General features: G+C 39.1%; 1 protein-coding gene across 2 annotated transcripts; it reads left to right on the plus strand.

The window, feature by feature from the left end:
• Positions 1–26,430, plus strand: LOC121650376 (nectin-3-like protein). 2 transcript variants are annotated; one of them, XM_042001858.1, is made up of 8 exons: positions 1–132; positions 10,966–11,295; positions 11,399–11,701; positions 19,614–19,707; positions 23,360–23,511; positions 25,021–25,120; positions 25,215–25,314; positions 26,089–26,430. In XM_042001858.1, the coding sequence occupies exons 1-8, from the start codon at positions 78–80 to the stop codon at positions 26,092–26,094; spliced, it is 1,140 nt and encodes a 379-aa protein (XP_041857792.1). In that variant the 5' UTR covers positions 1–77; the 3' UTR covers positions 26,095–26,430. The 2 variants fall into 2 exon arrangements, with proteins under 2 accessions (XP_041857792.1, XP_041857793.1); XM_042001859.1 differs by lacking the exons at positions 23,360–23,511; positions 25,021–25,120; positions 25,215–25,314; positions 26,089–26,430 and adding an exon at positions 21,904–23,350.
• The last annotated feature ends 1,461 nt before the right edge of the window (positions 26,431–27,891 follow it).

Consider the following 27,891-nt stretch of genomic DNA (forward strand, 5'->3'; position numbering starts at 1 on the left):
GAAATGGCTAGACAACGGAGAGGTCGACTGGCTTGAGTTTTCGTGTATTTATCTCATGTTTTCCTCGTGGTTTTTCAATGTTACACATTTTGCTTCTACTACGTCTCCTCCTGTCGTGTAGACAAATCCAAGGTGAGCTCATTCTTCCTTTTTTCCCCCACGCACGCACCTTACAATAATTTCAATATCCGCAAGTCTTCATTGTTCAACGAGATAATCAAGTATAGACCATTGGCTAAGTAAGCTAACCCCGAGAGAGAAGGTCCACTACCGCTATATTGATGCGTTCCACACACGGGAGGCGACCAACAACAGCTACAGGCGAAACCCATCGCAACCTTATGAAACCGAACACACGCAGTGTGTTTGTCAGCAGTGCCGTTTGTCGCGCTCTAAGACATTTCCAGACCTGTCCCTGACGTGAATGTGATGACAGATAGAAAGTCAGAATATTTATTACAGATATTATATTATTAGCAGTTGGGGTAATGATGTAAATCTTTTTTCAATGTCAATTTAGTAAATTATAGCAAATTGGTAAGATTATTTTAGTAATGGGTAGGCATTTTATAAGCTACTAGCTTCAGCCTACACCCTGTCGGTCTTTGTTTTGTTTTTTTTTTGGTTTGTTTTTTCCTTTCAGTAATATGTTTTATTTACTTTCACTATGCCGAAATCAATAAATAAATAAATAAAAATTTTGCACATATTAACATAAATCTAGTCGTTTACTGTATATAAGAAAAACAGCCCTGGGTTCATCCGAGTTTATACAGTAGGAAACAGCATGTGAATATCATCATGTCATGGACCTCAAGGCTGATTCAGATAAATCCAGGACCTATGTTTGGACTAATTCACTCTCTCTCAGGATAGGGTTTTCTGCTCGGCCACTGTTTCTACAGTGTTTGGTGTCCAGTTTGTTGTCCAGCAAGACCCCCAGGTACTTATAAGATGTTACTGTCTCTACCTGGAGGTGGTCTTCCTCCAAAATTCCACTGTAATCTCATTTGTTAACAGTACATTCAGGGTCAGCTGGCTCATCAGTTCACAAAATCATCCACCAGCTTCCTGCCCTACCCTTCCTCATTTCCTGTAATAGGGATACTTTTGCAAATGGCAAGTCTCATAGTTGTAGTGAGAATGTGGACGTATACAGGGTGAATAGGGCTGGAGACAGCACTGTCCCCTGAGGAGCACCTACACTGCTGCTGAGAGTGCTGGAGATGTTGCTTCCCATCTTCACATACTGCAGTCTGTTTCTTAAATAGTTTGTTATCCAGGACATAATGTGCGGCTCCACTGCCGTATTGGTGAGCTTTTCCTGCAACAGAAAGGGGCTGAATAGTGTTAAATGCACAGGAGAAATCAAGAGAATCATGACCCCACAGCCTCCTTCTTCCAGGAAGGAGAGCGTCCGATGGAAAAGATCCTCCACATCTCCCCATAGGCAAACTGAAGAGGAGCCTGTGCATGTTGTACTTGTGTCTTCAGCCATTGTAGTAGTAACCTCTCAAGGTTTTCATTATGTGTGAGGTTAAAGTGACCAGTCGGAAGTCTTTGGGATTTTTAGGGTGCCTAATCTTGGGAACCGGGATGTGCATGTTTTCCAGAGGGAGGGGGCTATACCCTGGCATAGGTTCAGATTAAAAATATGTTGGAGAGGAGCTGCAAGCTCGTTTGCACAAGTCGAACAGTCTGGGACACACCTTGTCAGGGCCAACTGCTTTTCTGATGTTGAGTCTCTTCATTCAGCTCTCCTCTAAATTATACTAAAATGATTAAAAGCAAGATAAGTTAAAAGGAATTTAAACCCCTCAATGATTGCTTCATGATCCAAAGTGATGACTAGATAAAAAGAATCCAGTTCTGAAGACTCTATGCAAAGCAGGCAAAAAACTTGTCTTTTGCCTTAGGATTTCAGAATTTAAATTACTCCTTAAATGTGTAGTTGCTGTAACTTACCCTGTGCTAGGTATGTGAGCCCAGACTCTGTTTGTGGTGCTCTGTAGCCATGTGCCTGTAAAGTTAATCAACCCGGTAAATTTTTCTTCCTGCCTCAATAAATGGTCCCTTCAATGTTCCTCTTTTAGGTCCCTGTTTGTGTTGATGGCACAAGTGGCAGAACATCCCTATAGGAATCGTATTAAGTCACATTACTGACCATGGCTACAACAAAGTTCAAGTTTATTTGTATAACAATACAGTTTTTTCAAGACGGTACAAAAGAGCGCCCACTCCAGAGGGCAAGGAGAGCATAAGCTGAATTTACTAATTTCAATTGAATATATTTTTATTTTCTAGAAATATTGCACATTTATCTGCTTCTTAAATTCCTTATTGCACAAATTCTTGACTTAACTAATCAACACTGCTGTGTGCGTAAAACTAATTTAATCTGCTAATTTCCAGCCAAAGTAAAATAAAAATAAAACTAGCTGTTCTGCCATAACAGGAAAAAATAACATAATACATTGAAGAAAAACATAAACATGTAATTGTCTGCTCAGATGTAAAGTTACCTATTGACACAAAGTACTTTCTGTTTTCTAAATACGTTTTGAACCAGTGTGGTGCAGCACCAGAGAGGCCCGCCCAGTTCTCCAGTTGTTTGAGTAATATGTTGTCGTCAACTGTATCAAATGCAGCACTGAGGTCCAGTAAGACTAAGGCTACGTTCACACTGCAGGCTGAAGGCCCAAATCCGATTTTTTTTTTTTTTTTTTGCCCCTATACGACCTGTATCTGATTTTTTCATAACAGTCTTAACGACACAGATCCGAATTTTTTCAAATGCGACCCAGGCCACTTGGATATGTGGTCCTACATCCGATACGTATCTGATCTTTTGCCATGTGACTTCAGTCTGAACGGCCAGGTCGCATTAATCTGACCTACACGTCATACACAACATTGTATATAAACTTTTATCTGTAAGGGCGCTGGCATCCCTCTCTCACCACTCCTGGCTGTGACTCCGTACCTGCACGTTTCTCTGTACAGATGTTGCTGCCATTTCTCCACAAAATGCAATGGCCACAAATCTGGCTCTCCTCTTTTGTAATCTCCTCCCTAAAACGAAGCCATTGAAAATGTGCTGGCGACGGTTGGACAATAACTTTAAAATTGCAACATACGCTCTGTTGTTACTGCAAACACGAAGACGTCACGCACGCTCACTGTCATGTCGTCGTATCTTCTACGCATGCGGGACGCTTTTGGTTTGCATAAGGTTCATACAGGAGATCACATACAAGTCGCATTTAATTGGAAATGTGAACGGACTCTTAAAAAAATCGGATTTCACAAAAAAAATGTGAATTGAGCATTATGCCCTGCAGTGTGTACCTAGCCTATGACTGACATTTTTTAATTGTCTGTTTTCAAACACATCATTACGTTAGTCAGAGTCGTCTCAGTGAGGTGGTGCTGTCTAAAAACTGACTGGAAAACATCGTAGCAGTTGTTTTGTGTTAAAAAGTAATTTACCTGATGAAAATCTTTCTAGATGAACTTACTTAAAAAAACGGAAGATTTGAGATCTGCCTGTAATTGTTCATTCATGTCTCGTCTCTGCCTCTTTTTAGCAGAGGTTTGATTACAGCTGTTTTTAGAAGCTCTTGGAAGACACCTGAAATGACAAACAAAAGCTGTAACAGATCTAGTTCCAGAGTCTTTGAGACCTTTTTGAAAAAACTTATCGGCAGGATGACCTAACAGCAATAGGAGCTCAACTGACATAAGATATCCCCCAGATAATAGATTAAACTGCTTCCTGGGTTTCTGTGGAAACAGTATGTCTGTTAAACCTGCTGTTGATTAACCAATTGGTCTGTGAAGAATTTGGCAAATTCATTGCAGGCTTTTTTGTTAATAATGTCAGAGAAATAGGACTTTCTTGCATTCCTCAGTTATAGAAATATAAGAGTGAAGTTTCTCTTTATACATATAATTAACCTGTAGATTAGTTTTCTTGAATCTGATCCCCTGTTGTGGTGGAAGGACCATGAGGAAATGTTTCTAAACCTGAAAAGTTTGCCTGCCACTAGTTCCCCATCAGAAAGGGTATTGTATTTAGTACCAGCAGGAATGTGGTGACATGTCACAGGGCACCACCCAAGCCAGAAGCTGTTGACAGGCTTGTGTTTTTAGCACAAAACCTCTAGACACATAGTTGTGCTGAGTGGTTATTGCAAAAAAGCTATAGACAAAACCATGCCACCCACTTCTGTTATTTAAAGTTTGAATTTTGTTTTTGTTTTTGCATTCACATATTGGACGTCCATTTATCTATTATTTTGTATTCTGTTTTGCTGGTTTATTAGAAACTTGAACAAGCAGAAAAAGTTCACCTTGTTTTTTGAAATGTGCTAGTTAAGAATTCTTGATGCATTTTACTTTTTGTTTTTTAACTTATGGACTTCTGCCTCTGTGCCAATTTAATTTTAAATATATTTATTTATTTTGTTTAGTTGTCTTTTACAACAAATGCAGTCTTGCACAGAAAAATTAACTTTAATTTGTTAAGTTTTGAAATGCCTTTCAAGGGGATGCTTGTTAAATTATTCTTTGTTGTTGTTAGTAGCCTAAGCTGTTCTTGTTAGATGTTTAAGGACCAGAGGGGTATTGCACGAAACCAAGATAAGGGATTAAGCCGGGATATGTTGGTTATCCTGGCTGAATTTAGCCCTAAGTCGGTTGCATGAAAGCAGCTCAAACTAAACCCGGCCAAGTTAATGTGGTGATTTATCTGCTGCAGCTAGCCTGCTCCAGACCAGGCTAACTGCCGGAAGATTAATCCTAGTGAGTCACCTGCATGTCCAACGTCAATTCTGTGAGGAATTAATGTGTTTTACAGCATGTCCATGGTCTTCCTAAGTATGGCGCATCATTTTAATCATCCAGTATTAAAATATTACATATACAGTCACTGTACATTTAATCGAAATCTGTTCGTAATTGCAACAGCCTTTTTGTATGGATTCGAGTTGCAGTATTATTACTCAGGCCAAGTGTTATATTGCTATGCTAATGAAGACTGCTCGTCAAATTGCTGTCAGAGGTTTTATAAATATGTGTTTTATTGCATTAATTGAGATTACAAAACACAGCGGATGAGGTTACAAAGGTGTATTCAAAGAAATCCGTGACGAGGGCAAGAATATATAGGTCCAACTCCCCTTCACCTGTTCCCTCTTCATAATGGCTTGCCCTTTTTCGGAGGATGTGCTGGAAGAGGAAGCCCACATCCTCAGAAGAGCATTCAGACGTGAACGAGTCTTCAGGGACAGGTCACATCCCCTGGCCTTTGGAGATGACTATGTCATTGAGAGATACAGATTTTCGGTTACTGGATTTCCAGGTCCAGTTTTCTGAGTGTCCGGCGTTTAATCTCAAGATCCAGCTCCATTCCTTGGAGCTTGCTCTTTTTGAGTCAGCTTTTAACATCTGCCAGCTCTATCTCTCTCTCCAGGTGCCCGGAATAAAGCGTTCTGACAGTTTGTGAAGTCTGTAAAGGAAATGTCAATTAGCACAGCAGGATTTGTGCATAACGTAGATGTACTTTAGCCAATACTCACAATGTTACCAGGCCGCTTAGGAGACTGTGCAGCATCCGGGTCCTGCTACACATTTTCTATTAGCACCACATCACTGACTTCATATCCTTCATGGAATAAATAAGCAGGCCAATCCCATAAAATTGACATGCCTCAAGCCTTCTGGACTCCACTGACACAGTCTCCTCGTCTGCAGATGTGCCTTCCCCCTGCCGTATACATGTAGCGAGAGGACTTGGATTAAGGTTTCACAGAACATACCAAGCCTGTGATTTCGAGACACTGTACTAACCGGATCATCTTCTGTTGGCTCCAATAGTGTAATTGTGTTCCCAGACACTGCAAGGTTATCCAAAGTCAGACACTATATTATATTTGATTGTGTTCCATGTGCAGTAGAATTGCAGTACGTGATGTACCTTGTATGAAGCGGACAGTTTCTGTGGCTGGGACAGAGTCAGTTATTGTCCCTCCCTGGATCCCCTCCATCACTGGCCTCCCTTTATTTAAATGGAGTGCCACTTCCTCTGCTGGAGTCACATCCTGGCTTGGTGGGCCGCCCCCTGTGCCAGTTCTATAGGCTTTTTTTTTAACTGCTACAATCATACAGACATTGAACATGTCAGCAGACACCTCATCTATTCACCTCATTTGTTCACGGTTATCTACTTTGGAGTCACTTACCAGCCTGCAAAATGTTCTTATATTTAATTTTTTCTTGCTGCCAGGTCCTTTTATGGACAGACAGGTTTGTCCTTTATGAAGGACAGAAAGATAAAATAAATAAAAATGTTACATGAGGAAAATAGATTAAATGACACATTGTGGATAATTGTTTGGACCTAATCATACTCTATATTTCCTGAGTAACATGCACCTGCTTGTCACTCTTAAAGTATACAACAGTTAGTGGATTTGAAAAGTAACTCCTTTAATTGTAGCCTAATTATGACAGTTCCAGTGGAGCACTGCTTATTAATTGTACAGTTTTTGACTACTTACGCATTGAGCCGGTCGGCTATTGTCTGCCAGGCTCTCTCGCGTTCTTTACTTATGGCATTGGTATTGCCTTTTTTCCTTATAATATCCTTAACTTCGTCAGAGAACTCCGTCAGGAGCTGTTGTTCAGCGGCCGTGAAGTAGGACGCGCGACTTTTATCCATTTCCCCATCGGTGATTCTGTGAGCGATCGCGAGGTCTGCTTCAGTATGCCGTGCACACGCACTTATCCCAACTATCTTCACCTGGCTTAACCTAGCAGCACCTTCTCATCCTGGCTCAGCAAACGTGCAATCAATTAAGCCAGGATAGGCCCCGCAAGCTAGGTCAAGCTGGGCTTGCTTAATTATTCTGGATTTCTTTATTCTTGTTTCGTGCAATACCCCTCTGGTCACAGCAAGGAGACCCACTGTGTTGTTAAAGAATATGAGTGCAGATCCCTGGTTTAAAAATAAAGTTTGTTAAATTTAACTATATTGTGATTTCTCCTCCCCCTTCCTCCCTTTAACAGTTTTCTTAAATTATTTGACTTGAGTCTTTTTTATGTATAATAATGTTAAAAACAACATTTACACAAAATTTTAGAGGAGATTTCAAAACCTTGAGATATATATCGTGCATCGGGATATAAACAAAAATATATCGTAGACCTGAGCCCAGCATCAACCTGCCATCATCTGCTGCATCACCTCCATTTTAGGTGAGGGGAGGAGATGGACAGGGAGAGTAAGGACGACGATGAATTGTTGGGGGTTTGGTGGGATAAAGCCCATAATGATTGATATAGATATTTATCAGGATATATAATTCAATAATGATGCCAGTTTGATCCTGGTAAAGTATCCTGGTAATGTCTGTCATCTGAAGAAGCCAAAAGATTCACTAGTTGAGCTTAGGATATAGTTTATTAACATAAAATTACATAGTATAAAGAACAAGACTGTAAACATGCAAACAAATTAGAGGTAGGTACCACAACCCAAAACAGAAAAGTAAACAAACAGGTCACAATTAAGGCCCTGAGCCGTTTTAAATACTCAACTGTAAAATAAAATAAAAGTGAATAAACAGTGGACTGGTTTTAAATCTCAAAATGTTGGAGGTGGAAATCTGAATAAAAGCTTGAGTGCAAAATGTACATATTCACCAGCCTTTATACAATTTTTGAGCTGGTGCACATCCAGTCTTTTTTGACATTACCTGTCAAAGAACCAGACTACAGTAAGAAGTTTAAAATGTAACCAAATGTGCTTTATTTTAGCTTGTGCACATCATTTAGGTAACCATTTAAGATTCTCTGCCAGAAAAACAAGTCTGTCAGCAGCATCTGGCTTCAGAGCTGCCCTGTAACAGGATATTGCCACCGGTGCTAAAATTACACTCTGTCGATTAGCTGGTTGGGCGAATTATTGATCAGCCTGTGCTTTTGAAGTTTTAGCTCTTCTTGAGCTGCAGTGAGAGCCTTTTTCTTTTTCCATTAGAAAGAAAAGGCACTGACAACTTTACAGCCACAGCTCTTTCGATCCTCTTACCTTTAACAGTTCCTTCTGAGGATAAATACAACAAAATGCAAAGACAGTTGATGTTATGTTTATGTTAAACTGAATAATAAGTAATGTTGCATTACAGTTCCCACAAATTATTACACTTACCAATTACCTAAATGACAGTTGACTAGTGTGTGGGAAACAAAACACGCCAGCCTGATATAACGAATATGTGCCTGGTAAAATCAGTTAGGATATTTTTAAGGTTTAAAATGTTCATTCATTTATAAATGGTTTGATGCAGCTGGTGATTAAAACACTGGAGGTGAGTCCACTGTTGAGTGCTGCGGCCTTGACAACATTAGTCGCGTTTTCTGTTGCACACTTGTCTGTCCTCAGTGAAGCCCCAAGATGCAAGGGCATCCTCCAGCCCTTGGCGGATTGTTTCGGCAGTGTGGTCCACCGGAAAGTATGCTGCTTGCAGCATTTGCTTTGACGTACCCACTCCTCGTCATCACAATGGAGATATATATATAAATACATACCATGGTCTGGGTGAAAACTCGATTCTGATTGGCTGTAGGGTTTCCATTAAAAAGTGATAATGGACACCTATAAAAGAAATTCTGGTCAAATAGCCTTATAACCTGTAAATTATTGCGCTGACTAAACGGTAGTTGGTAACTGTGGCAACAGAAATTCAGACGCTGGGCTGCAGACATGCCAGATCATGTCTGTGATGGCGCATCGCTGTGAAAGCAGCTTGCGGGCTTATTGGGCTCCGTCAGTCCAGGAGAGACGAGAATGGAGCAACAGTTTGTTGTCTGGCAATGTCCCAACCAGCAGTGGTCAGGGTCCACAAACGTTAAACTCCATCCTTCAAACGCCACTATGGACATGACAGTATCTTTATAAAATGCCACGATCAAACAATGTTGCATTTAATTTTAAATAGTTTGTCGCCTGTCTTTCTGTCTTGAATACCTTACTTACTTACTTACTTACTTGCTTGATACAGAGTGAATGGTGGAGAACATTATAAAAACAATTTAGGATAGACTTACTTGCGTGATACACTTTTAATGATCAGAGTGAATGGTGGACAATACTTCTTTCAATAGAAATGATTTAGGAAACTTTCTGTGGGCTTTGACTGTTTGAAACAAAATGTCGCATCATCCTCTGGACACACACAAGCTCTAAGAGCTGCACCCGCCCTCTGAAATGAATCTTTATGTCACGTAACGTAACTGCAGGCCGACCAAGCTGCAGGTTCTGTCATAGCCAGTTACCTTGGCAACGCATCACAACGAAATAGTCCACTTCTGCTTCTTGTAAAAACTGATGATTTTAACAGTAAAAAACTACATTAACGCATTAATAATTAATATTTATTTATTTCATAAGTGGCCATATAAATATATATATATATATATATATATATATATATATATATATATATATATATATACACAATTATTTATTGTATCCCCTGTGCTGCTAACTAACAGGCGTCTGTCACCCTTCTGCTTGATGAAATAGCATATCAAGTAAAATATTACCATAGTTTATCATTGTTATCAACTCACTTTTTATAGCAATAACGTTTCATTATCATTTTATCACCCAGCCCAATGTTGGGTCCAAATAAAGATCCTTCCTTTTGCCATCGCTGGTGTCTTTGTATTTTGAGGCTGAGAGGGGGCAGATACAGCTCCTCCTCTGGGTTTCCACTGTGTTTTGTTTGATTTACACAGCGTTCAGAATTTTCTCCTGTGTGTCACTGATCATTTCCTTAGGAAAGCAGAGGACTTTGGTGTTCTTTCTTCACATCCGTTGAACATCATTTACAGTAGAATCAACAATAATCAAAGTTTCAGGCCCAGCCTTGACCTTTTCCTTTCTGACTGGTTATCAATCCTCACCTCACAGCCCGGAGATAGGTGGTCATACAACAAAGATCCCGGACCCTCATACAGTGAAGCAAATCTTTTCTGCAGTTTCTCATTGAAATGTTTTGGACATTTGTTGTCAACAATCTCAATCTCAGTTGTCCAGCCCTGTTTCCTCCCATGAAGAGGGGTACATAACTCTTTTATTTTGTAGGGAGTGGTGGCCAGTCAGTCTGATCACAGACTTCAGCTTGTTACACACGGCCTGTCATACGTTTTCCTTCCTTTTCCAGAAGCATGATTTACTTTTTGGCTTTGCACCAGGACGTAACTTTTGTAGCACGCAGACGGTGAGTTTTTTGCCTCGCGAGGCAAAAAAATATCAAACGTGTTTGGTTTTCACCTCAAGGCCTCGCGAGGTAGAAAGTTCGGCAAAAATAAGGCGCACACGGCAAGCTCTCTGCTGAGAAAACAGTCTTGAATGACTTTTAGCTCAGTAGATAGCTGTCGTGTGCGGCAGGCTTTATCTGTGCTTTTTAGCTGTCTGTTAGCTTGCTCATCCCTGCTGTTTCCAAAACATGGCTAGGTTGTTTCATTTCTACACAGTCCAGTTACTTCAACATTTCCACCTTTCCATGCACACAGAGCACTGAAGATAAAAGAACTATGAAAAATGTTGCAGTTTTAATTATAAATGCTTTAGTCCCAGGGATGTTATAGGAATTTAAAAGCTAATGTGTGTAGCTTTGTAAGTAAAAAAGTGAAAAAATCAGCATAAAAGCCAATAAAATCAAAGCTAAGAGTGAGAGCAAGCAGCAAGCGAGTGTATAAGGAAGCAGGAAGCATCATAGCTCAGAACTTTAAACAGATTTAGACCTAAAACTTAGTTATCATCTTGTGACCAGATACAGTCTTTGTAAGGAGGTGGTTATATAATACTTTGTTTTCAAACTCTTATATTACTATTTTTATTGTGTTACAGAGCATTTTAAATACTGATAACCTGATAATATTTAATTAACTTCACAGCACAAGATGGAAGTTCAGCGAAGCACCTTGGAGATACAGCAACTTTACCCTGCAAACAGCCCGACACCAGTGATGCCCTCACTCAGATCTCATGGCAGAGGATAACGAGAGGGAAACCCAATGGTGACAATTTCTACACAATTGACGCCAAAGGACCTAATTTTATAAATGGAGACGATAACCGCTTTACATTTGTTGGGGATTTCCGTGGCAAAGATGGAACACTCCAATTATCCAGTGTAACACTGATGGATGAAGGAACCTACACATGCATCATCACTTTGTTTCCCAGTGGAAATCAGAGACAAGTAGTACCTCTTAGATTGCTTGGTAAGTTGAAAGTCATTGTAACCTTTTAAATGTGTTTATATCTGTACTAGAGAGAGCAAGAGAAGCTCTTGCGTACAAGTTGACGTACTTTTTATCCTCCTAGTGCCTCCATCCACAAGCCTGGAGAATAATCCAGTTATTTTGGGAGATGAAGAAGTTCTTATTGCAAACTGCACAGCGGCAGGTTCCAAACCACCTGCTGATGTGAAGTGGAAGACCAACACTTTGGGCCAAAAACTGAGAGTGACGAACAGCTCCACTCAGCATGAGAACGGGACGACCACCACAGTGAGCTCACTGTTTGGAAAACCTACCAGAGAAATCAACGGTGGTTTGGTCCAGTGTGTCGTCACTGCTGAAGCCCTGAGAGAAGAAAGAACACTGCCCTTAAAAATACAGGTCCACTGTGAGTATATATTTCTTTTCTTTAATGTACTCTTACTTAACTGTAGGTGCTATGTATAAACACAGAGATATGTTTGAGATTCATCTGATTTTCTGGCATTAGAGTGGCTTGGATCAGCAGTGGGTCAGGCAGTAGAGTAGATTGTCCAATAACCAGAAGCGTGGTGGTTTCTGAGAATTTGCTCCTCATATGTGGCACAAACTCCCAGAAAACTGCAGGTCTGCTGAAACTCTCAGCAGTTTTAATGAGGTTAAAAATGTTTGTAGACTTTCAAAAAAATCCTTAATGTAACTTTTTTGTCTTGTATTTTATCTTATTCTATTTAACTTTTTTGTCACGGTTCAGTAGATTGGACCCACAATAAATATCAGAGACCTAAGGATTGGATGAATAATTCAGGGTTGTTGAATCTGGTCTGTCAGTGGGCTTGCCAGCGAGAAATGGAATCCAAATGTGGGATCTCAGAGAGAAGGACAATAAACACTGTTAGAGGCTGTTAGAACTGCAGAACCAGAGACAGTGTTAGCAAAACCAAAAAGGTTAAATAGTGCTGGGTTTTCCTGACTTGGGTTGAGACTTCCAAAGGGGTCCAGATAAATCCTCCTATCCATCCAAAAAAGGAGTAAACAAGGTCCGTAATCCACATCCAATCCTAGAAGACAAGCTGAAGGTCAGCGTTCCAAAAATCCACACAAGAAATTACAAAACTGGCAGGAACAAAAACTCCAGTAGATAACAGGTCCGTAGCCTGAAGAGAAGGGCTAGAAACGTGCAGGAGTTAACACAGACGATCTGGCAATGAGAAGCAGAAAAACTCAGGTTTATATTTAGACACAGTACAGGTGGAGCACATCGGCAATCAGGGCAAGTAATCAGAGGTAGAGGGAGGGTGCCTTCAGGGACAGCTGGGAAATATCCACTCCAGCCTAAGCACCGTGACATTTTTTGGTCTTAGTTCAAAAAACAAAAAAAATTAAATTATCTTTTAATGCTTCCTCTGCACCCTGCTGTAATGCTTTTAATGTTTTATGTAAAGCATTTTGTAAGCCAAAAGCTACGTTTGCAGAACAGAGTACACTTCTTTGATCTACATCAGAGTTCTTTTGTGCTTTCACATCTCCCCAAACAAACCAATGCAGTATGTGTTTCTGCGTTTCATCCAAGAAGTGACCTGTCTGTCTGCATCTGTCTAAAGTAAAGCTCCCTTTACACTAAGCTCCTCTTCCCTCCTGTTGTTTTTGATGTTGTGCTGTCAAGTGACTCAGCTGTTCCAGGTGAATAAACAAGCAGGCATGTTCCAGCAGACTAGCAGCCCTCTTACCCGTTTGTGTTAAGGGGAGGTTAATAATATACCTGCTTATTCCAATGCAGGGTTGCAATGGGGCTGGGGCCTATCACAGCTACTACAAGGTGAGGGTCAGGGCACACCATATTGCCAGTCAGCAAAATAAAAGAAATGCAGTCTGATAGCAGAATCTTTATACATGACCAGTTATTTTAGTATGAAACTAAATGCTAGTGATAAAGATATGTCAAAAACAGCTGTTTTGTCAGTAGTTTGTCTCCTTACATATATGAAATTCTTTGATGAAATGTCTGTTTCTAGCAAGCGAACAGCTGGTAAACTGGTTGTGTTCACTGAATAAACAGCAGATCTTAAATTTAGTTCTTTTATCTCTTCTTGAACTAAATCATCTTATTGAAAGTGAGAACGTAATTTTTAATCATCATTTATGAACATCAACAGTGAGTCAGCAGCTTTCTGAATTTATTTATTATCTAGCCTATTTGTTATTGGTTTTGGGCTGATAGTTGGATTCTTTTGGTCAAATGTGTTAAAGTCAGCTTCTTTGTAGGTGTTGGCATACACCTTACAGAAATAAAACACTTCAAGATTTTCTTTTAAATTATTTAGCCTGCACATTGGTCCAGATGTGTAGTATGCAGCTGTTTGTCGCTTCACCAAAGAATAATTTTGATAAAGGATCATTTCAATCATTTTGAACCTGACTGAATTATTAGGTTTTTAAAAAAAATCTTTCATTTAGTTAAACTTGGTCAAGACAATTTCTCCAGAAGAGAAGAGGGATACAATGGATACAGCTGTCGGCTAAATGCACAATGTATCTTTTATAGCGTGTCTGCATCAGTAAACTCATGGTTACATTCATTATAATTAATTTATTTCCTCAGCACCTGTGTTTTCAAATGTCTTTGAACGCATCATCACTATCTTTTGGCATTTTGTTATTAAAACACGCAGGAGTTGGGTGGCATAGCCGTAGTTAGTTTGTTGCAAAAATGGAGGGAAGCAAGACGATGCTTCTAATTTTTTAGCAAACCACCTTTCATCCCCACGAAGCCAGATATTAGCCTCCATGAAACCGACCATGTCTGAAGCCAGGTACCAAAGTGGATAGGTTTGAGTCCTCTACCGTCTGCGGTAATGTGCGTACAGCGAAGCCGCACAACTCGAGGATATGACGTCAATGTGATGAACACACGCCAATTCCCAATCCACCCTTCCTCGTGTTTTTTATGCTTCGTAGTCAAGCATTTTTTGAAGAAGAAGCTCAGCTTCTTCATTACTCCAAAGAAATGTTTCTCTTTTGCTTCGCAGTGAATCCTCAGCTATCTTCTCTTCTCTGCTTCCAATGTGAACTTTCTGCAACGCAGTGAGCCTTTATTTGTGCTTTCTTTGTTTTGCTCTAGCTTTGGAGTGTTACTCTTTAGCACCCCCCACAGCCTGTAGTATGTACTACAGCACTGTCGTGGGGACATTGAAGCCTTCCTCCTAGTTTTCACCACCATTTTCACACCGTTTTCACACCTGAACCCGCTTCAGTGCCATGTGGACATAGCCTAAAAGTGTGTCAGCTTAAGCACGTCAGACTAGCAGGCAGTAGTATGAGCATTGCACTAAATTGAAGTTATTTGCACAATGTACATTGTTGATGCAGGGAAATGCTTAATATATACGTTAGAGAACATTATAAGTAAAGGGACCTGAGAGAAAAAAAGTTTTTGAATGGTTCAGGTATTTTTGTTTGTTTGTTGCCCGTTCCAGGTATCTGTAATCCTCATTGGTTAAGATGGAGCGAGCAGCAGATCGGCGTGAATTGAAAAGCTTTAACAGAAAACATTAGATATTACTCTCAATGGCGAATGACATTTATAGGTCAGTGAGAACACTTTTAAATGTATACATTAAAAAATGAACATAAAACATTTTTACTGCCAGAAATAAAACTGCTGACTACAACGCTGTAATGTGATACAAAAGCAAATCAGAAATCTGATGCATTCTAAAGGAACTTAAAAATTAATAAATCTATAAGTGATTCAACTCACTCTGTGCCTTCGGTTGTTGAGAGCTTTGGCCCTCCGATCCTCTTCCACTTTGTTGTCTTCTGACAACTTAGATTCCCTCCTGATGATCTCAAAGTATCTGTTGCTCCTACAAACACAAAAGGTGACACATTAATATGTGAAAGACCTTTTCAACAAATTGTCTTTCTTTGGAGAGATAAGCATTATTTTTAGAAGTAACCTTAAACCAATTTTAGAGTCATAACTTACTTCTGATCAAAGAGGTGTCACATTCCTCTTCATCTGCAATTGTCCACAACACTGAATTTGTGACACCGGAGTTGTGCTCAGACATGAACCTGCAGATTACATCACAGAAAACACAACAAAGCAACATGAAACATGACCTATACAACATCTGCCCGGAAAACTTGTTGGTGACTATGTAAAATCAAAGTGCCATTATTTTGTATCTGAGTCAATTTAAGATGGACTAAAGCATCATTAGTCTATGATCTGATGAATAAGTGACCACTCAAGGTGATGCTGCATAGAAAATACATGTCTTGTAATCAACTTACAGACTATTAAATGGTTATAGTTGTCTTACCTCTCGTTTCCTCTGTGTTTGTGCCCGTCCTCCAGACTCCTGTGGATCCTTTTTTACTTCACGCTAAAACAGAAAATATCACAAACAGATAAAATTTAGATCATGTGAGAAAAATATTTAGACAAACTTTTAAAGCACCACATTACAGCGGCTTGTACAGCTGTTTTTTTGTTTGTGCCTGTGTTTGCAGACATATTTTAACTAAGGCAGTGGCTCCATAAAGTTAAACATATAGCCTTACCATTTTTTCCTGAAATAGGGACAATGTGTAAATATTTATCACAGTGGCTCTGAATGTTTAAAGCCTCCGGGTGGGGGGTCCTGGATCCCAGGTTGTAACAGTAGTAACAGTGTATGAAGATGCAGTTAGATCTGTTTACTCAAGTCTATGAAAACAACAACAAAGGCTTAGTGAATAACTTACAGGTGGGTTGTAGGAATCTGCTGCGGAGTCTGTGGTTTCGGAGTTGCTGATGTTAGTGCTCCTGCAGCCAATCTGTTCTCCACAGCTTCAGTCAGTTCAACCAGTTTCTCCATCACCTTGCCAACTTTCAGGCATGCACTGCACAGTGCCCTGAAACATTCACAAGTGTGTTTTCCAACATGTCAGTTTTTGACTGTAAACATTGGAACATCATTACAGAAATCAAAGCATATGAATCCCATGTTTCTAAGTCACTGAAGGGAACAGTGCTTGTTTCTACTGAGTTTTTCTTTCTTTTTTTTTTTTTAATGGGACGTTGCATATTAATATGCATTTATAATGTAATTATGAATGACTTTAGCAAAGCTAATTTCCATCTTTAGTCCCTTATTGTTTAAACTACTTCAGAAAAACATTTTCTTTGCATGAACATTACTTTTACCAGGGTCAACAAAACACAAAAAGGACAAGATGGTGTTGATTAAACAATTAAGAGAACTTGGAAAAGCACGTCATTCCACATGGTGCATTGTGGGACGTAGCCGTCATACTTGCATTCTGTACTGTATTGATTCTGTACTACCTGTAAGCTATATATTTATACACACACACTTAGATACATACTGCTCATTGCACAACATACAGAAAACATTTTATCAAGTAACAGTTTTCTCTCTGTCACAAGGATCTATCAAGCATAGTTGTACTGAGCTGCTTAAAATAGTGTTTTTGGTGTGTACATATCCAACCACCTCAGGGTGTACCGGCATTCTGGGCTCCTCGCGATCCTCATCATGCTGACAGTTCTAGAAACTTTCTGTAAAAAGAGGAAGAAGGTCAATAAATAAATCTACACCTCATTACAGTGGTTAATAATTCTAAAATAAGTTGTTTCTGTGTGGTTGTGGACATATTTTATCTAAGGGAACTTCAGACTAATAACTCGCCAGTAAACATGCAATATTTTCCCATATATATTCCACATGAGCAACAACAACAACAAAAAGGCTTAGTACACAGCTTACGGATTGGCCATAGGAAAATGCTGTGAAGTGTGTGGTTCCACAGCTCCTGCTGTTACTGCTACCACCACCAGTTGACCTCCAGTTCTCCAGCTCTTCAGTCAGGTCCAGTTTCACCAACATCTTGTCCATGTTTTGGTGTATACTGCACAGTGCCCTGAAACATGTTCAAATATGTTGTGCAACATTTTAGGTATTGATTGTGAAAATTTGAACAAAATCCTTACAGACAAACCAAAGCATGTAAATCCTATTTCTCCACTGACCTGCAGCCTTAGCAGAGGATCGGGAACGTTTGTTTCTACATTTGATTTTGAGTTTATTTTTTTAAAAAAGGACGGTGTATATTAATATACATTTATAATGTAAATATGCAGGATTTGAACAAAGCTTAATTCCATCATTAGTCTCTTATAGTTACAAACGCGGGTCTCAGTCTGTGATCGTGTTAGTTTTTGTTGTTTGGTGTTTTAAAATGACAATGGCTATCAAAATACTGAGTAAAATCTACATTCTGTGCCATTTATTTAATCTACATTATAATAAAAATCTGGATGTATTGATGTACAACAAATTAGGCTTTACTACTTTATATAGGGACACCTTTTAGACCAGATAATTATAATATAAATATCTATTGTGTTACACAGGAAAAAAAAAAAAAAAACAGAACACAAACAGTATTCACAGGACACAAGCTCCCCACTGCTACCCTAGCACTGGAATATGGCTCCAAGTATAAGTAGGCGCTTGAAGACATTTTGTTTCCCTCTCTCCAGGACAGAGAGAGGTATTCGTGGGGGTGGGAGGACCTTTAGAGGTGAACAGCTTCAAAGAGATCTAATCTCTGCTGGGGGAGGGGGAGAGGCTGGTTTGCTGGGGCTGTTGTGGAATGTTGAGTCTAGCACATTGTCCTTGAAAGCAGTAGTAAATCTAAATGGTGGCAGACCTGAACACGTCTGTACAGTCCACAGCTCCACTGGTCCACTTCTTAGATGTCCTCAAGATTCAAAGTGTTTATTGTCATTTGCCCAGTAAGGAAACAAGTTTCCCTGAACAATGAAATTCTTACTTTGCCGTCTGCACTGAATGCCATACTAGAAGAAAAACATAAAGATAGATAATTTAATTAGTTTTTCTTATCATATGTACATAAATGTGCAGTGTGCTACATAAACTGTTGTGAGGTAGACGGTAAGATGCTTGTGCAAAATATTAGCAAAAAAGAAAAAAAAAGTGAATTTATGTCGTTAGTACTTTTTATGCAGGGGTAGAAAAAGTACTGAAAAATTGTAATTAAGCTAAAGTATCTTTACTTTGTTAAAATTCTACTGAAGTAAAAGTTATAGTGCACACCAAAGATCTACTCAAGTAAAAGTAAAAAGGACTAAATTTAATTGAGTAAAAGTTACTTAGTTACTTTAAATTGCCTGATGTAAACAAAAGAAGAGTCATAAATCTAATCCAACACTGTTTTTAATAAACCTTTAAAACACTACAGTAAAAGAGAGAAAATAAAACCAAATCAAAGTATCCATGATGCTGAAAATTTTGCATAAGCGCAGCCGAGGTGTTGAGGGGATCCGGTTCGGTGGCCTCAGGATTGGTCTCTGCTCTTTGCAGATGATGTGGTTATGTTGGCTTCGTCGGGCCGTGATCTTCAGCTCTCACTGGAGCGATTCACAGCCGAGTGTGAAGCGGCTGGGATGAGAATCAGCACTTCCAAGACCGAGACCATGGTCCTCAGCCGGAAAAGGGTGGAGTGCTCTCTCCAGGTCTGCAATAGGGTCCTGCCCCAAGTGGAGGAGTTTACGTATCTCGGGGTCTTGTTCACGAGTGAGGGAAGGATGGAGAGGGAGATTGAAAGGTGAATCGGTGTGGCGTCTGCAGTGATGCGGACTCTGCATCGGTCTCTCCCAAAGCTCTCGATTTACCAGTCAATCTACGTTCCTACCTTCACCTATGGCCATGAGCTGTGGGTAGTGACCAAAAGAACAAGATCACGAATACAAGCGGCCGAAATGAGTTTTCTCCGCAGGGTGGCCGGGCTCTCCCTTAGAGATAGGGTGAGAAGCTTGGTGATTTGGGAGGGGCTCAGAGTAGAGTCGCTGCTCCTCCACATTGAGAGGAGCCGGATGAGGTGGCTCGGGCATCTGGATAGGATGCCTCCCTGATGAGGTGTTCTGGGCACGTCCCACCAAAAAGAGGCCCCAGGGAAGACCCAAGACACGCTGGACAGACTACATCTCTCAGCTGGCCTGGGAACGCCTCAGGATCCCTCTGGATGAGCTGGTGAATGTGGCCAGGGAGAGGGAAATGTGGGTTTCCCTGCTTAGGCAGCTGCCCCCGCGACCCGACTCCGTATAAGCGGAAGAAAATGGATGGATGGATAAAATCAAAGTAACTCATCTGTAATAACAGAAGCTAAATGTTTTTAAATATGAAAAGATACATTTCTTTTTCTATTTTTAGTAGTTGTGATTTTCCTGATTACCAGAACAATAATAATAATAATAAGTGTCTTTTTTTCTTTTTGTTTTTTTTCAGTTTCACCTACTGAAGTGATCATTAGTGAAACCGGCAAGGATTCATTTGAATGCAAGTCTGAAGCCAACCCGAATGCCACCATCACCTGGAGCAGGTGCAGTAGTCTGATAACAGCTTCAGATGAGATATATATGTATATTTTTTATCTTCTACCCTGTGGAATATCAACTGGTTTGGCAAGTTTATTACACTATAGTTGCAGTCTGTTTTTGGTGTTAAAGCTAGTGCACTTCTTTGCACTGGCTTTAAGCCTGAAGAACAAGAAAAAAGTTCTCACCTCTGGGCTCTGAAGTTTGCATGTTCTCCTCATGCTTGCGTTCCCACTCGATACTCTGGCTTCCTGGCAGTCCATAACCATGCATGCTAGGGCAATGCAAGAATTCATTCTAGGAATGAGAGTGAGTTAACATGTTTTTTTTTGTCTCTTTAGTATCTATGGACTGGGGTTACCCTTTTGCCCTGGTTACCCCTGCAATCTTGTTATATCCTTCATTAATATGACATGGAGACGAGAGGTGGATAAGTGTATGTTCTGTGTATGTGTGCATGTGTATATACTGTATATGTGTATGTTATTTTTTGCTTTTAAGAAGGGGTAGGAGCAAACAAGCTATGCTTCTTCTCACTCCCTTTCAAATATGTTAACTGTTACATCCCCGTTTTGTTTATGGGGGAAAAGGGAACGAACATATGAGTTGAGTCACGGGGTATATAAGAAATAATATAATTTATTTACAACTAACAAAAGTGAATTAGTGCAAAATATACAACGGGGTTCCTAATTTCCAATATCCCTGAATAAAAAGTCCTAAACAATTTGACGAGCAAAAAGCTCACTTAAACACAAATCACAATAAAGAAAAAAACAGGTCAACACCCACAGTGGCGGATTCTAGCTAAACCAAACAAAAACTCAATAGCTCTGTCCACAGCTGCCCCATGGTGATTATCTCTCTTGTAGTAGACCACGCTTCCTGATTGGGCAGCCGATCTAGAACTAGAGCAGTCCTCAGCCAATCTGGGTGACAGAAGAAGGGGACCTGTAGGAATGTCTTACAGCCAAACAATTAGTCACTTAGGCCACAGACAGGAAAGCCTGAGGGCCCTAACATTAACCTTTTTTCTTTTTTTTTTGTATTATTATATCATATTATGATTTTTTTAATAGTAATAGGGAAGCCTAGTACTATCTGTATATTCGAAATAAACAATACATGAATGAAATGAATGAATCGTGAACTAAAAGTGGATATGATGGCTGACTAGCTACTGTGAAGACTCAATAGTCACATATCCATGTGTTTAAAATGCAAAATCCTGCAGCTGTGCTCAGTGATAACCAGTGTTATCTCAAAACCTTAACCCACAGTTAAATGTCACGTTGAAAAGCAGTCGTTGCCACGTGAGCACGCTTTGTAAATTTATGATAGAATAAGTGCACACCCTCAAACTGTTGACTTTTAATGATATTTGGACAAGCAAGCCCACAGTACTCTTTGGAACATTTACCTCATGCACATGTGATATAGAACATCACCTCATGGAAAATAAGTGATTTTCTTTCATCAGTAATAAATACTAATGAATATCATTTGCTTCTCTGGAAAATACACTTGTCCTCAGAAGCTTGTGTTTTGACTTTGAGCTGACATTTCAGCCTATTTGTGAACTTGTGAGTATTTTACACAATTTTCCAATTTTCTGACATTCACTCTTTGAACATTTTCTTTCACCACCCTTTTAATTACATTTTTTATTAGCAAAATGTTTGAGGAAATTCTCACATGTGCACTCTTTTTCAAGTCATAAAGCTACATTTAAAATCTGTGTTTTAACTTAACTGTTCTCTGTCCCACCTTATTTCTGTTTAACCCTTTAACGGCTTGCTCAACAACTAATATATAAAGACCTCAACTTTAAACTAATGGATATGGTTTTGATGTTGCAATATTGTGACTTGTATGAAGCAATTAGCTTTGTTCTGTTTTTTTTTTTTTTATTAAGCAATAGCTGTCTGGAAATTGTGTCTATATTCTATGTGTCATGAGCCACACCTCCCTCTACCTCTTCCACCCACCAATTTACCTGATCTGCGAATGATTTTGCAAAGTTCAAACACACAGAGCAAAACATTGTCACCAGTTTGTGGTGTTCTGCGTCACACTGCCATTATCAAATCCATCCACACACCCTTGATAGCTGCCTGGTTTGCTGCATCCACGGCCAGGGACAAAGCCAAGCTGCAGAAGGTGCTCTGCTAATTACTGGATGCAACCTCTCATCTCTCCAGGACTTGTACCAGGACTATCAGGACCAGGACCACGACACCAGAACGGTTTATTTCCCACATCAGTAAGCTTGCTGAAAAGTGTCCCAACTCCCCTTACACATCTGCCAGCAAACAACACATTTATTTTATTTTTCTTTTTTTTTATCCATTGTGTATATTTTAAAATTGTATATAGGACTACCTTTTCGAACTTTCCCACTTTTGACCTGACACCATGGCAAACGTCTAGTGCTGGAAAATGTGATTTACTGTCAAATGTACCTGACTATATAACTTTTCTCATTCTGAACACCACCAACAATAAGTAATAAAAGAAAACAAATCTGCAGTTATTGGCGAATAAACCTGCTGGGCAATTCTAACTGTACAAGCATGTGCATTAGTAAGTGTGGGTGTATATATAAGGAATGAGGTGTGTTCTGTGAGTGTGATTGTGCAAATACAGCAACACACCTTCTGAGGATCAGAAGGAGACAGAGGGCTCCAAGATACTGTGGAAAATTTATGTCCTTTTGTAAGTGTAAGGAAGTAAAGAAAATTACTATTTTACTATAACTGCAAGAAGTGATAAAGTAGTCTAAATATATGCAAAGGTACATATTAGGTCTGAGGACTTTGTGTCCTCATTTGACTGCACCTCCATTACTCAGAGGGAGCTGCAGTATTTTCTATAATGAGTGGTTCTCCATCTTCAGTGGCTTTAGACCTGCATTAAGGGATATTCTTGCCACCCACAGATGCAGAAACAAGTTGTAACACTGATAAATTTCAGCCATATATTAATGTTAAACCTCCAGTGAACATGAAATCATGACTCGTGAGACTTTCTCACCAGTCTACTAGTAAACTAGATGTTTCATATTTCATTTCCTGCATTCAGTGTAGTAGGTTTTGGCGGAAAGCTTGGTTTTGATTACAGTGCTATGCACTGATGTATGTGAATGCATGAAACTGACAGCTGTGGTGCACGCCCAAAAACACCACACCCTGAAAAACTGCCTGTGTAATCTAGATGACTTCTAGTTTAGCTGATTTAGTTTTGTTTGAAGTTTTACTGCTCATTTTAGTTCATGCTTATTGCTGACTTGAAAACTAATACTTATATTAGTATACCTTGAATAGTTCTTTGCTCAACTAAGGTTGGTCTATATGTGTTATAGAAATTAACTTTGCTTGACAGTGTTTACATGTCGATAAGGATACAATATGGTTAAGCTTTGTCTTATATTAACAAGCACACCAAATATTCCATGTAGTGAAACAGATGTTTGCTTATCTGCTGCTTTTCAACTGTGTACCCAGTCTGCAGATGAATTTTCAGTGAACCAAAAGTGGAAATTTCCACATTTATTAGGCATGACAACTGGGAAAACTCTTATTTGTAATTAATTTTGTAACAGAATTAAGAAACAATTGGGGCCTGTGATGAAATATCTGAACTGTTTTCTCTTTTTAGAACTGGTCAGTCTCGGCCGCCATCAGCCAGAGTTGATGGTGCAGTGCTGCAGTTTACGAGCATGACTTCTGACCTAACTGGCCTGTATCAGTGTGAAGCAAGTAACCCGTATGGAAGAAAAGAGGGTTTTTTATATATCCATGTCTCCTCTGGTAAGGTTTGCTGTGATTTAGTTCTGCAGTTTGGTAAATAAGCTGTTGATGCTTATAGAAGTTGTTCCTGTTTTACATTATTGACACTTTTTTCCTTATAATTAAGATTGTTGTGGTTTTATTCTTTAACGGGATATTTGAAATAATTATTATTTATCAGTGTCTTACCTGCAGTTTACAGTCAGAGTGCTTCAGAGAGCAATCAGAGAGATTCTGGTGAGGGAGCTAAGCTAGCAGCTAATCAAAGTGGGACCACAAAATCATTAAAAACAAAAAATAAAAAAATCAGACATTTCAGAAATGTTCAAGCAAATCTACATTCCCATTTTTTATACTGGCACATTTACATCTGACAGTTATTTACTTAGTTGCATTAGCAATACAAATACATGCAAACAATGCAAGATTAAACTAATCCTATAATTATGTTGGGATAATAGTTTTTATTTGTCATATACACACATAGCTTAATCTGAAATTGCCCTTCCTACTCAGCTCATGCTTAAGAAATTTAGTTCATCTTCTAATTGTGATTGACTGCAGGCAAGACACAAAACTTTACAAAAGTTTTTTAAAAAAAAAAAGAAAGAAAATGGGATTTTTTTTCTCTTTTGGAAAAAAATTAAAACAAAAAACACTGCTTTTATTTCCAGACATACAACAGTGTACAAAGAGAACTGAGTGGAATTACAGGAGGATATATTAAATAACAAGCACCTGGTTTCTGTTTCTATTCATCACTTAAAGTGAACATGAGCTAGCTCACACATGACAGACCATGGTTAAACTCATTTTCATAATTCATCATCCCACATGATTGCATAGTGTTTGCTCAGTAGAGCAAGATTTTAATGGGCCCAAAAACAAGTAAGACTAGATGGTAAAAAAATGGCACAAAAGTTCAGTGCAGAGATAACAATTCTCCTTTGAATACAATTAACAGTTTAATGAAATCCATGACAACACAGCACAAACCCATTTTACCCTTAGTTAGCATTTAGGAAAGTATTTAGCTTTTCACTTTTTTTTGGAGGAAATAGAGTTACAGCTGCGTCAAACTGACAGGAAACTGAGGTTGACCTTCTTATCCTTTCTTCCTGCTCAACAGTCTATTATGATTAGTCTATGTTAATACAAATATGTGAAAGTGATCTGGACTCTGGATTTCTACTTTGACCTGTTTTAATATGTAGGCCCAATTCAAGAAGTGAGTATATTTCATTTTGTTGGGTCATATTTTGATTATTTTAAAAAGAACAACTCCACAGTTAAGATGTTTGTTGACTCAAGACCTGATGATATAAGAGAGAACATTTTAACACGAGTAAGTGATGCTGCATGGTGAATGCAGTGTTGTTTGAACAAATTGAATATGTAAAAATAAAACAAAACGAAGACTAGCTAAATGGAAGAAAAGAAAAATACTGCTGGATTAATGGGTTAAATTAGTGTATTAATCAGTATATCCTTTTTCTGTTTTACTCCTTCTTGTGTCTTGTTTCCCAACAGGAGGCAGTAACGCTGGTTGGGTTTTATTTGCCCTTCTGCTTGCTGTGCTTCTCATTGGGGCAGGAGTGTGGAAACTCTGGCAATCCGAGAAATGGCGAAGGTACCAACTGCAGCTGTCTTACACTTAAGCTTAGTATTTATTAATACTGATAAATACAGAATATGAACACACATTGCACGTACTCTGTTAACAGTTGTCGTCCTGGAAGAGAAGAGCCACATGGAGACCCAAACCCTTCTTCACCTGAACAACCTGGCCCACATGAGGACGACCCACTAAATGAAGAAAGATCTGTAAGTGACTTTAAGAGTTAAAATGTGCATTAACCCTTTTTTGTTTGCTTCAAAATATATATGAGACTTAATTTAATGGCAAGCTATCTATCTAGTTTTAGTTAAAGTTGTCTTATGTTAAACTCCACGTTCCTGACTCATTTGATGGCACACTGACACTGTACATTTCTGGAGCCCCCACTGTCCAGCAGCGCCACAACTTCACAACCTTTGATTCTGGGATGCTGCATAACGGGGCTTATAAATTTTGCTTCACAAATCACATCACAACCAGGCAAAGAGATATAAGCACACTGGCTGTTTTGCAGCCTTACAGGAGGAAAACGTGAATGACAATATGTTAAAAAAAAGATGCAGCTGTGGTTCTCTCTGAACTCATTAACACTCTGTTTCATTGTAAGTTACCACAACTCGAAATTCCTCTAGCTGTCCCAGTTTTTTGTTTTTTGTTTTAATTCATCATTCACATGTCTGAAAAAAATGTGAGAAAAACAATAAGTCCTAATTAATTATATTTTGTTCTCAAAATTGAGCTTTTTCAACTTATTAAATTGTTAAATGATTGCAAAAAATTAATATTTATCTGTCATTCATTTATTTTAATTTTCATTTATATCTATTTATAAATTTAATGTTGAGACCAACTTTACATAGAAAACTTATCAAGTTTTGTTGGAAGAACCACAGTTATGATTTTATGATGCAATTAAATATTTTAAGTTCAGTTTGATTAAAAATCATGTTGAAGTAAACATTAAATCTTCTTTTTTACAGCTTTAACACCATGGAGATGGAAATTGAAGAATAACAAAAATCTGCAGATTTCATCTTCCAGGAGATGCAAGACATTAAAAAACAGGTTAAAACCAATAAAACAAGCAAAAGACTGACAGTGAACATTACTTGAAAACACAGAAACCTCAAACTGTATGAACAGCCGGAAACTGTCTCCAATGAAGAAATCAATGAGTGCTTTTACTGTAACTAAGACAAGACCTTTTATGTTGATTACATTTTATTTTTTTGTTTTTGAAACATTGTTGAAACAATTTACTTGCAGTTCCTTTAATAACTTTATGTTAGTAGCAACAGTTGTTATTCACCCAGTAGCTATTGAGACAGTTTTGTATAGAACCAAAATTTAAAGCAACATGGCGTCTCTTTACATGGCAGGCTTTGTATAAATGTTCCTAATCACAAGTGCTAGACTACTACATATTTTATTTTTTGGATTTAACTGAAAGCTTTTTCTTATTTTACACTGAAATAACTACAGTTGATCTGTTTTAAGCATTAGTTTTGCTATACATGTTTGGATGTAAATGTTTGGATGTAAATGTTTGGATTTGTAATGTTAACAGTCTTGTGTCCTCTAGTCCAGTCATTCCTAAAGATAGAAAAGATGGGGTCCCAACCCACAAGTGGGTTGCAGGAGATTTAATGTGGCTTACTAAGTAATATACATGTTTTAGCCTACTGTAGTCTTGATTAAAATTATATGTGCAGTGCACCTATTAGCTGCACATCCACCAGAAGTGTTGGCAACCAACCCGAAGAAATGCATGCTTGGCTATTTAAGAAGAAGAAGCCAGCTAAAGACCAAACTAACACTAACACCTGCCGAACTACCATCCCAGAGGGAAGCCAGCATGAAAATCAACCTGAATAGATCCCTCAACCTCCTAACCGCCATTGCTCCTTGAATCATAACAGGATCAGCTGATCGGCTTTTCTGTCCCAACATTGTCTCTCTTGATGTTTGTTTATCATACAGCTCGTACTGAGAAGGAGAAAACTAGCATGATGTTAATGCAAAATGGTAGCTCATTTTAATTACATCGGCTTATGTTTGTATTTATTTTATATTATTTTCATTATTAGCTGAGGTTTGTTGGTGACACGGCTGTAAAATCTGCTGGTCATAACAAAACCAGATGAGTCGTGTTCAGATATCTAAAAGGTGACATAAAGAGCTAGACCAGGTGTGTAATCATGGCTCTGACAGAGATAGAGGAGTTGTAAAATCTGATTGCAGAAGGTCGGAAAGATTTTCTGTATCGTTCCTTAGAGCAGCGGGTTGAAAGCGTCTGTTGCTGAAGCTGCTCTTTAGCTTGTCCAGTGTTTTGTGGAGGGCATGAGAGGGATTTTCCATGATTGTCAGCAGCTTTGCCAGCATTCTTTCCTCCACCACCTCTTCCAGGGTGCCCTTTGCGTTGATGCCTGCGCCCCAGCACACCGCAGCAGGAGGAGCAGTAGAGGGGCCGCCGGGGGTGGGCGGGTTGGAGTTAAACCTATTTAAAAACATGTTCAACTCGCTTCCTCTGCTATGGAAGCCGGGGATCTCTCTCAACCCACTCCAGACGTCCCTGGATGTTGTTCTCCTCCAGTTCGCGCTCCAGTTTTCTTCTGTAGTTGTTTTTGCTCTCCATAATGCTATGTTTAAGCTCCCTTTATAATCGCTTGAGTTCTGCTTTGTCCCCAGATGTAAAGGCCCTCTTCTTCCCATTAAGAAGGGCCTTCAGTTTGCTGGTTACCAATGGTTTCTTGTTTGGGTAACAATGAACCTCCTTAGTGGGG

The sequence above is a fragment of the Melanotaenia boesemani genome, chromosome 12 (genome assembly GCF_017639745.1).
Source record: "Melanotaenia boesemani isolate fMelBoe1 chromosome 12, fMelBoe1.pri, whole genome shotgun sequence".
Taxonomy (NCBI): Eukaryota; Metazoa; Chordata; class Actinopteri; order Atheriniformes; family Melanotaeniidae; genus Melanotaenia; species Melanotaenia boesemani.

Coding starts and splice junctions, on each gene's coding strand:
- LOC121650376 (XM_042001858.1), top strand. CDS start 78: ATGTTACACATTTTGCTTCTACTACGTCTCCTCCTGTCGTGTAGACAA. Junction 19,708..23,359: donor GCCACCATCACCTGGAGCAG/GTGCAGTAGTCT, acceptor TTCTCTTTTTAG/AACTGGTCAGTCTCGGCCGC. Junction 25,121..25,214: donor CAATCCGAGAAATGGCGAAG/GTACCAACTGCA, acceptor CTCTGTTAACAG/TTGTCGTCCTGGAAGAGAAG.